Source organism: Garra rufa, chromosome 10, assembly GCF_049309525.1.
Source record: "Garra rufa chromosome 10, GarRuf1.0, whole genome shotgun sequence".
In the NCBI taxonomy this organism is placed as follows: domain Eukaryota; kingdom Metazoa; phylum Chordata; class Actinopteri; order Cypriniformes; family Cyprinidae; genus Garra; species Garra rufa.
In genome coordinates, this window is record NC_133370.1 from 50,455,809 (window position 1) to 50,467,122 (window position 11,314).

Below are 11,314 nucleotides of genomic sequence, written 5' to 3' on the forward strand. Positions count from 1 at the left end.
GGTGCAAATTGTACATTGCATGTTTTAGTTAGTGTAAAACAAGTAATTTGCTGTTGCCAGCTTGTGGCGCTATGATTGTAATGGAATATTGGCCTTTAGATGTGTTCAGGCCAGGACTCTTATCAAACATATTAAGTTTGGGGCATATTGGACATTGCATGCCTGAGTTACAGTAACTTCCTGTTTCATTGCATTAAGAGTATGCTTTAGCACTTAGCTAAATGTTGCTAACATGTTTCTATTATGTTGCTACCCTATTTAACACTTGTTGATATTTTTTAAATGTTGCTGGGCATCCACAACAGTATTAAACATGTGACTTTCTGTTGCCAGCAGGTGGCACTATGACTATAACTGAATATGGGCATGGGCTTGTGTTCAGACCAGCACTCTTATCAAACATATTAAGCTTGGGTCAGATTGGACATTGTATGCATGAGTTACACTTATTTTTCTTTGTATTAATATCATGCTTTAGCTCTTAGCTAAGTGTTGCTAGCATGTTTTAACATGATTCTAGCATGATGCTAGCCTATTTAAAACTTGCTAACGCTTTTTAATATGTTGCTAGGAGTCTGTAACACCATTAAACGTCACTTCCTGTTGTCAGCAGGTGGCGCTGTGACTATAACTGAATATGGGCATGTATATATCTTCAGGCCAGGAGTCTTATCAAACATGTGAAGTTTGGGGCTGATTGGACATTGCATGCCTGAGTTACAGTAACTTCCTGTTTTATGTCTTTAACAACATGCTTTAGCACTAAGTAAGTGTTGCTAGCATGTTTGAGTATGTTTTAAACTAGTTTAGCACTCAATGGCTTTTTTAGTGTGTTGCTAATAGTGTATCACAGTGTTAAACATGTCACTTCCTGCTGACAGTAGGTGGCGCTGTGAACATAACTGAATATTGGCATGTAGATATGTTCAGGTCAGGACTGTTATCAAACCTGTGAAGTTTGGGGCATATTGGACATTGCATGCCTGAGTTACAGTAACTTCCTGTTTCATTGCATTAAGAGCATGCTTTAGCACTTAGCTAAATGTTGCTAACATGTTATAGCATGTTTCTAGCATGGTGCTACCCTTTTTAACAGTTGTGGATATTTTTAAAATGTTGCTAGGCATCCACAACAGTATTAAACATGTGGCTTCCTGTTACCAGCTGGTGGCGCTATGACTATAACTGAATATGGGCATGGGCTTGGGTTCAGACCAGGACTCTTATCAAACATGTTAAGTTTGGGGCTGATTGGACATTGTATGCCTGAGTTAGAGTAACTTCCTGTTTCATTTTATTATTAGCATGCTTTAGCATATTAGCTAAGTGTTGCTAGCATGCTTTACTATGTTTATAACATGTTGCATATTAAGTTTGGGTCAGATTTGACATTATATGCATGAGTTACAGCAATTTCCTTTTGTATTTGTATAAATAGCATGCTTTAGCTCTTGTGGACCATCGGGAATTTCTGCGAGTGAAACCGTGAATACCGATAAGAGGATCGAAGACGCTGTATCTGAGAGAGTGAGTTTAGAATCTCAGGAAGTTGGCTCTGTTACTATGGCTGGTAAAAAATGATCTTGTTAACACTGAAACATATGATCCTAGTGTACAGACAGAAATGCAAGAAGGTGATGATGAGTCTAATATGCCACTGTCTCATCAACGTCTGGATAAAAATGAAACAGAAACAGAGCAAATTCATTTCAAAGTCCCGAATAAAAAGAAAAATACTGATTACCATGTTTATAACATGTTGCATATTAAGTTTGGGTCAGATTTGACATTATATGCATGAGTTACAGCAATTTCCTTTTGTATTTGTATAAATAGCATGCTTTAGCTCTTAGCTAAGTGTTGCTAGCATGTTTTAGCATGTTTCTAGCATGTTGCTAGCCTATTTAAGACTTGTTAGCGCTTTTCAATATGTTGCTAGGAGTCCGTAACAGTGTTAAACATGTCACTTCCTGTTGTCAGCAGGTGGCGCTATGACTATAACTGAATATGGGCACTGACGTGTGTTCAGGACCGGACTGTTATCAAACATGTGAAGTTTGAGGCAGATCGGACATTGTATGCCTGAGTTATAGCAACTTCCTTTTTCATGGAGAAACATCAAAGTTTGTCCGGCCGCCACAGACACACCCCTTCGACGAAAACTCTAAAGCTTCGCAATTTAACATCACAAAGGCCTTATGATGACACTTAGCAAATTTGAAGATGATCGGATAAAAACTGTAGGAGGAGTTCGTTAAAGTACGAGGCCTGAAAATGGCAAAAACTGCACAAAAATCTTACAGGAAATTCAATATAACGGACTTCCTGTTGGGTTTCAGATGTTGCACCAGGAGACTTTTTTGTAGGTATTGGTGTGTTACACGTGTGTACCGAGTTTCGTACATGTACGTGAAACATAGCTCGAGGGGCACTATCACCAATATCAGATGTAAATTTTCGCCAGGACTGATGCGTGTGCAAAGTTTCGTGAGTTTTCGAGCATGTTTAGGCCCTCAAAAAGAGTTTTCATTTTGGAGAAGAAGAAGAAGAAGAAGAAGAAGAAGAAGAAGAAGAAGAAGCGGAAGAATAATTAAAGCTGCAAGCAGCGATGACCGGGCCCTCGCCGTCTGCGCAGTCGCCATCCCGATGGCATCAGGAAAACGGTGCCCAGTTGGCACATGCATTCACAGTAACCCTTTGGACTAACCCTAACTGTCTCTCCTCCTCTCTGACTCTTTCTCTTACCACCCATCCCCCCTCCTTACACTCAACCACTTACCACACAAACACACACATAGAGTGCAGAGCAGAGTGAGATCAGATATGTTTTTTTTTATTTTCTTTCATTCGTGGAGTTTTGTATAATTATGAAATGTACTGTGTTTGATCAGAATGAATCGTTATTTTTTTTGAAAAAAGTTTCAAAGAGTTAGGATGCTGCACTTTAAATATATAATAAATCATTGAAAATTGAAAATGGAAAATGAAATTCTAAGCACGCTATCTGCCTCAAAAACACAGGAAACAAATATTTGAATTTATTTTTTGTTTTATTTATTTGCCATGGCAACAGCATTTGATGCATCAGGGACGCCCTTTGCAGACTCTCATCGGCAGTGTTTTTACATTATTCTGATGAAGTTTGAAGAAAATCGATTACAAATATACTGTTCGTTGTTCGTTCGTGTTTGTTAGTTCATTAACCATTGTTAACAAAAGAGACCCTATTTTAAATAGTTACCATGTTTTATGGTCTACAAGCATTTTTAAATAGTATGATTAATAATCTATAAGCATCTGTGAAATAATTATAAACAAATATATTAAAAATAAATACATATTAACTTAGTTGATTTGTTTGGCCTTTTTGTATTTGTTTCTCATTCTAATTAAGTGAACTGAGCAGTATAGTGTCATACTTATAAAATATTTTGTTCTATCAGTGAGAGTGTATGTATGTATTTAAATCATATAATTTTTCCTTAAAAGATAAAAAAAGGATTTTAATGCTCTTTAAGCACCTATACAAAATAATTATGTAAAAGTACACTGACAGTACAGTATATATCAACTGATTCTATGGATTATTTTCATTCTTATACACTGAGAATGAGCTAAATAGCATTATTGTTCAAATGATTCCTTATCTTATGAGGACCTCTAGTGTTCATCCCTGGTACTAGAGCTTTAATCTGACAAATTTATATGACACTTTTAATGTTTTTGGGGCCTCTGAGCATGATAACATTTTGAAACTACACGTATTTCCTAACAATTTCTTGTTCTTTATATGTAAAAAGTTTTGATGAGTTAGAATAATGCAATTTAAAGATATATGGAAATAACTCTCCATCTTTTTACTGTTACTTTCATAAATTACCACATCAACACCGTTCAAGATATCCCAAAGCCGTTCACATTTTAACATCTTCAGTATCTTGGCATCATGTTGACAAAGTTTGGTGTGCACTGTCTGATTCTGCTATGAGTGATATGAATTTATTCAGCTATATTTTTCCAAAAATCCACATTCAAATCAAAATAGCTGACTTCCTGTTGGTCGTAGCTAATGGATGTAAATTTTTTGCAAAAAAAATCTGGTGATCAAAAATTATTAGGCTGTAGTTAAGAACTGTTAGTTTTATGGACAGTTAGAATGTTTTGTGTATGCAGACAAGGGCTTTATGATGGGCCTGATTTGAATTTAGAAAAAAAAAATATTTCTTAAACATGTTTGAAGTTCTTAATAGATTTCACTGTTGCACATTTAGTCTTTTTATTTTTTTACAGTAATGTGCATTTTGCAGTTTGTTTACATGGTGTACATTGGATGCACATATTTATGACTTCTTGTTACAGTATTCATTTAAAATAAAAGTTGTTTAAAATAAACAACTGTGTGCACCCTATTATTAATGTAGATGTGTATTTCAGTAATAAACTTAAGTAGGGGAGTTTTAAGTTACCAGCATTTATATCAAAATAGTGATCCCATGTCTGCAAAACTAACATTTTAAATGAAATATTGATAGCTAATCGATATCGAATCGAATTGAATCGAATCGAAACCATAAAAATAACAATCGAATCGAATTGCCAAATTGGTCACAATACCCAGCCCTAATTCACATCCTAATGAATAAACAACCAAGAGTTTAAATATTCCCTTCTATCTCCTCCTCTCTGACTCTCTCTTTCCACCCATCCCCCCTCCCCACTCTCACCCTAACACTCAAAAAACACACACCCACTTACCACGCACACACATAAGTGCAGAGCAGAGAGGGATCAGATTTGTTTTTTAATTTTCATTAATTCATAGATCTTTGTATAATTATGAAATGAACGGTGTCTGATCAGAATGACTAGTAGTCTGTATGAAAAAAGTTTCAAAGACTTTGGATGCTGCACTTTAAAGATATAATACAATTACGGCTATCTTTTTTTACTCCGATTTCAATCAATCACCACATCAACACCATTCAAGATATCCTAAATCTGCTCGCAATTTAGAATCTTCAGAATGTTGGCATCATGTCAAAAAAGTTTGGTGTGAATTGGTTGGTTTTCCCGAGAGAAGTATATAAAATTCCACAGCCTGATTTTTCCAAATATCCACATTCAAATCAAAATAGCCGACTTCCTGTCGATCGTAGCTAATGGGTGTAAATTAGAAATGTTTCTGGCTTGTTGAGATCAATATATGTACCGAGTTTGGTGACTGTAGGACAAACTAAACCCCCAACTTTTGTCAAAAGGTGGCGCTATGGAGCGCCTGCTCCACGCCCATTTATGGGCTTTTATCAGTGTCTAAATATCATTAATACAGATGTGTGTGTGAAGTTTCATGAAATTCTGAGTATTTTAAGTGGCTCCAAAACACAAAAAGCTAAAGTTAAAGTTTGACACGTTGCCATGGCAACATGATAAAAGTTATCGATAATGCAATTCACAGATTCTCATTGGCCATGTTTCAACATTATTGAGATGAAGTTTGAAGCAAATTGAGTAAAATTAAGAGGTTGATTTAAAAGCATTTAGAAAACGTTGCGCTTTGTGCTGCCAGTTGGTGGCGCTATAACTTTGACTCCTAATAGTCACATCTCTGTGATCGGCATCATAAGATGAACAAACTGCTGAAGTTTGGTCAAAATCAGACAAAGTGTGTTAAAGTTATTAGACACTTCCTGTTTCTCATTTCTCGCCATAATTTTGTCGCCCCGCCACGGCCAAACCGTTCGAGATATCAAAAATCCCCTGGCAATTTTGCGTCCCCAATGTCTTGAGATAATGCATTGCATGCGCTTTTTAGACATCCCTGAATAGCTGACTTCCTGTTTGGTGAAGCACGGACTGTGAGCACGGAAGTTGTTCGACCCGATGAGGTCTATATGTGTATGAATTTTGGTGACTGTAGATCAATTGGTGTGCGCTCCAGAGTCCCTCAAAAGTTGCAATTTTTAACGCTGTGCCACGCCCCCCCCCAGGTGACCCCCCCCATGTCAAAGTCTGTCCGGCCCTGATGGCCGCAGGTTCCAATGTGTGTGCAAATTTTCAAGAGTTTTCGTGTATGTTAAGGGCCCCAAAATCCCCCAAAACATTGAAAAAAATAATAATAATAATAATCCTTAGAAAAACAATAGGGCCTTCGCCCTTTTGGGCTCGGGCCCTAATAAGAACCCTTAGAAGAACAATAGGGCCTTCGCCCTTTTGGGCTCGGGCCCTAATAATAAACGGAGCAATTCCAATAGGGTCCTCGCACTGCAGTGCTCGGGCCCTAATTACAAAAAATCTAGTAGGCATTTTATTATTGGAATTCCCCATTCCTACTCCAAGAGAGTCACTTTCCCACAGAGTTTGATCTCTAAAAACACACTAATCCAATTCATCAATGTCTTGACATTTACTTTAATAACAGTCAGATGTGTCGAAACTGAAGACTCACAGACACGCCTGTTTTACACACGTCACTCGAACAAAGAACCAGGAAACAGGAAACACATGAGTTCAGTGAAAGAGAAACTGAAGTGTAGTTGAGCTGTTGTGTGTTTGTGTCTCTGTGTTCATGCAGTAAAATGGCAGAAGCCAGATTTTCTCAGGAAGAGTTCTTGTGTCCGGTGTGTCTGGATCTCCTGAAGGATCCAGTGGCCATTCCCTGTGGACACAGTTACTGTAAGAGCTGTATTACAGGCTGCTGGGATCAGGAGGATCAGATGAGAGTCTACAGCTGCCCTCAGTGCAGACAGACCTTCAGTCCAAGACCTGCTTTAGCTAGAAACACCATCTTGGCTGAAATGGTGGAGAAACTGAAGAAGACCAAACTTACTGCTGACTGTTACGCTGGAGCTGGAGATGTGGAGTGTGACGCCTGTACTGGAAGAAAATACAAAGCTGTCAAGTCCTGTCTGGTGTGTCTGAACTCTTACTGTCAGAATCATCTTGAACAACATGAGAGTTTGTTTAAAGGGAAGAGACACAATTTGACTGAAGCCACTGGACGACTGCAGGAGATGATCTGCCAGAAACATGAGAAGATCCTTGAGGTTTTCTGTCGCACTGACCAGAAATGTATATGTGTGCTGTGTACGATGGATGAACATAAAAACCACGACACTGTATCAGCTGCAGCACAGAGGACAGAGAAACAGGTATTTAACACTAGACACTGATCAAATATTGCTGACACTGGTTTCATATGTGTTTATATCGGCACCATATTAACAGCTTACAGCATTCACACTGAACACCACAGCAGAAATCAACAGCAGCTGCAAGAAGACAATTTCACAGTTGATGAAAATACACCGGAAACCTTTATCAACACAATCTTTCATAAAATAGACCTTGATTAAGAGACATGAAATAATGGAGTGAAATATGTATTTGTTTTTGACTAAATATATAATTCTATAAGTCAACATGCAGTGACAGACAACTTTCAGTTCAGTAAATCTGACAAAATCCACCATTCATTAATAGCTTCACTTTGGGATAATTCTCCTCTTTCTAAATTAGATTTCATTAAGATCAAGTTAATAATCAGTACAGTTGTTAATCTGTTTATTTTCTGTTGTTATTTTCACTTGTAGTGTGAAACAGGTCTTAACCTTCATGTTAATTCACGTATAATGGAGGTAAACTATCAAACCTACAGCCATTAGTTATCAGCTCCACTTTTACTGGATTCTGATTTAGTGGCAGTAGTTTTCTGTGACATTCACTATCATCCGTTTGTCCTGCAGAAGCAGCTGAAGAAGAAGCAGAAGACGTTCCAGCAGAGAATCCAGCAGAGAGAGAAAGATGTTCAGCAGCTGAGAGAGGCTGTGGAGTCTCATAAGGTGAGTCTGGAGAAGAAGAGAAGTTTGTCTCAGTCTCAGTTCAGACTCTCTTGTCTCTTTCAGTCCCACTGAAGCCTGAATCACTGTGTGTCCTAACAGCGCTCTGCACAGACAGCAGTGGAGGACAATGAGAGGATCTTTACTGAGCTCATCCGCTCCATTGAGAGAAGCCGCTCTGAGCTGATACGGCTGATCAGAGATCAGGAAAAGCGAGCAGTGAGTCGAGCTGAAGGACGACTGGAGCGACTGGAGCAGGAGATCAATGATCTGAGGAGGAGAGACGCTGAGCTGGAGCAGCTTTCACACACACAGGATCACATCCAGTTCCTGCAGGTAACACACATCTAGAACAACACCATCATAGTGGACTTGAGACATATCCTGCTCTGACACTAACTGCTCTATAGTTATAAATGATGATCAATCTAATAGTAGCCTTTGAGATGCTTTTCCTGAGCAAATCTACTCAACCCTACAATGAGACTCCATTGATATGCTCGAGCTGTTAGATGGACATTTATGTTCTTAGTAGATATTTTATCATCCAAACTCACAAAGATTCCAAGTGTCAAATACTAGAATCTGTCGCTCTAATGTGATATAATGTATATGAGAAGAATGAAGCTGATGCTGTGAAAGTGCTGGATTGAGTTACTAAAGATCAGTCAAATCTGATGTTGGTGCAGGTTATTGGGTGAAGTGTGGAGCTGATGAGTTTTGATTTCTGTTTTCTGTAGAGTTTCCAGTCTCTCTCAGCACCTCCTGAATCTACAGACGGAAATGACGATCTCTTCAGTTCTCTCTTCTCTTTTGATGGTCTGAGAGAATCTGTCCATCAGCTGAGAGACAAACTACAGGATTTCTGCAAAGGGGAGCTCAAGAAGATCTCAGACAGAGGTAAAGTCCTGGAGATTGATCTGCTCTCAGAAACGAGTCCATCATCATCTCATATCATGGAGAACATCATATTAGAAATGTCTTAGGAATGGATGCAGGATCATGAGAATCACACTGTTCATGTCTGTTGATTTCCACAGTCACATTCACCAACATTGATCTCTGGACCAGGAACGACTTCCTACAATGTAAGTCAGTAAGAAAACAGGCAGAAAAACTCACTGAGTGTGTTCATGCTCTTCCTGTAGAAGGTGAAAGAAGAGTTTTCTAATTGATGATGTAAATGATGATTTGCACAGGATATCTGCTCATCTGTACTGAGACACTGATGACACACTGAACATGAAGAGTTCAGCTACATGAAAAGATCAAACAGATTCATAATTCCTGATTCTGATGTGTTTTATCTCCATCAGATTTCCATCAGCTCACTCTGGATCCGATCACAGCATATAAACACCTCCGTCTGTCTGAGAGAAACAGAGTGATGACTGTCACTAAATCAGTCCAGTCGTATCCTGATCATCCAGACAGATTTGATTGCTATCAGCAGGTGTTGTGTAGAGAGAGTGTGTGTGGACGCTGTTACTGGGAGCTGGAGTGGAGTGGAAATCATGTGTTTATATCAGTGTCATATAAGAGCATCAGCAGGAAGGGATCGGGTGTTGAGTGTGGGTTTGGATGTAATGATCAGTCCTGGAGTTTGCGCTGCTCTCCCTTCAGTTACTCATTCAGACACAATAACATAGAAACTGTTCTCCCTGTAAAGTCCATCAGCAGTAGAATAGGAGTGTTTGTGGATCACAGTGCAGGAACTCTGTCCTTCTACAGCGTCTCTGACACAATGAGCCTCATCCACACAGTCCACACCACATTCACTCAGCCGCTCTATCTGGGGTTTAGGTTTTATCTAATAGGATCATCAGTGAAACTGTGTTGATGAATCATAATAGACTGACGAGAGATTCTACCCATAATGCTTTGAGCTGCATGATAAATCAGTAACAGTGAGATGTTATAGAGTCTCTTGTTTTCTCTCTTGACATTAATACTGCAGCTAACTTCTGTCAGTGAAATAACATGAATCAGAATAAATGTGTAATAAATCCTCATATAGACAGTAAGATCAGTGTGTTTGAGTCCTGCTGAGTGACCACGTGTTTTTGTGCTTTTCACTGTTTGTGTTGATGGAAATTAAGCTTTTAATGTAGTGTCACATTAATCATTTTTATTATTACTATCAAAATCACCTTTCAAATCACATGATCACACACAGTAAATAAATCATTTTCATTATTCACCTTATGTAGCCCCAGCATTTTCTGTGTTTTGTGTTCTTCTGTTTTTGTTGTCATGAATTATATTGTTAACCATGATTTTTTATGCTCTAGACCAGGGGTCGGGAACCTTTTTTCACTAAAGAGACATTTTTAATTTTTTGACCAGTGCATTTTTTCAAAACAGCCATACTATAATAAACAAATAAAGGTTCCCCTTCAAAAGGTAACTCTCGTTGCGTCGTCATTTTTGATGACTGCTAATGGGGTAACTCCTGTTTACTCCGATACTGAAGCCTGATTTGTTAACGTTTGTGAAGTTGCACAAACCAATGGCGCTTTCACCCGCCAGAAAGGGTGACTGCTATATAAGTCGGCGAAAAGCGCCATATCATCAGAATCTTCTCCTTCAGCGACGAGACCATCTCTTCGCTGATTCTGCTGCAAGAAGCCGAAGCCGAGGAAGAAGCTAAGAAGCTTACCTGCTGCCCGCTCAGAGCTCTGCCGTCATCTGCAGTGGACTCCGCCTCCCCTGCGGCTATCCGGCCAGGACCGAAAGAGAAAATTTGAGAAAATTTCCAAGCGCATTGTTCGCTAAGAGCCTTTGCATGAAACGGACGGTCACAGCGAGTGCGTCGCCTGTCTGGGGAGGCTGCGCTTGTTGAGCCCTCATGTTCTCATGTTCTCATTGCGAGGACATGAACCTCTCCTGTCTTCGCTCGCGGATCGCCTTTTTCCGAAAAGGCGATCCCCCTCGCCATGTTCTCCCGCCTCTCTCTCCACGGAGGAAGAAGCAGCGGAACAGTGGGTCTTCTCTTCACGGCGCGAGTGCCCGCGCCCTTCACCCTCTCCTTCGCGCTCCCTCCCGCCGGTGTGTTTCACACAGGACGATCAACGCTCCTCCCCAGATGCGAGCGGCTTGATTTCCTTTGGCGTTTCCGAGGAGGAAATGGTCGTTGACGACTCCATGTCCTTGACAGCCTCTGATGCGGACGAGTGGGCGTGTTCCGCTGAAGAGCCTGAAGCCCCGCCTCCTTCTCAGTCGAAGCGGCCAAGCGTCAATACAGAGCTGATCCGAGTGCTGAAACGAGCTGTGGAGGAGCTCGGTCTGGATTGGTCGGCACCTGAAGAGCCCGCCCCCGGCCTCCTTGACGAATAGTTCCTTCAGGGAAAGCGTCAGCCACCCGCTCGTCAGCGGCCAGCTCCATTCATGCCTGCTGTCCATGAAAAGCTCACTAAAACATGGCGGGGGCAGTATAAAGCGCGAGTTAACCCTTCCACTGCTGCAGCTCTCACCATTGT

At 40.1% G+C, this 11,314-nt stretch overlaps 1 protein-coding gene across 1 annotated transcript; it reads left to right on the top strand.

Annotated features, from left to right (window-relative positions):
- Nucleotides 1-6,530: 6,530 nt before the first annotated feature.
- Nucleotides 6,531-10,169, top strand: LOC141344816 (tripartite motif-containing protein 16-like). Its single transcript, XM_073849714.1, has 6 exons — nucleotides 6,531-7,148; nucleotides 7,743-7,838; nucleotides 7,938-8,171; nucleotides 8,576-8,735; nucleotides 8,876-8,923; nucleotides 9,152-10,169. The coding sequence occupies exons 1-6, from the start codon at nucleotides 6,576-6,578 to the stop codon at nucleotides 9,673-9,675; spliced, it is 1,635 nt and encodes a 544-aa protein (XP_073705815.1). The 5' UTR covers nucleotides 6,531-6,575; the 3' UTR covers nucleotides 9,676-10,169.
- Nucleotides 10,170-11,314: the final 1,145 nt, after the last annotated feature.

Coding starts and splice junctions, on each gene's coding strand:
- LOC141344816 (XM_073849714.1), top strand. CDS start 6,576: ATGGCAGAAGCCAGATTTTCTCAGGAAGAGTTCTTGTGTCCGGTGTGT. Junction 7,149..7,742: donor CACAGAGGACAGAGAAACAG/GTATTTAACACT, acceptor TTTGTCCTGCAG/AAGCAGCTGAAGAAGAAGCA. Junction 8,172..8,575: donor ATCACATCCAGTTCCTGCAG/GTAACACACATC, acceptor TGTTTTCTGTAG/AGTTTCCAGTCTCTCTCAGC.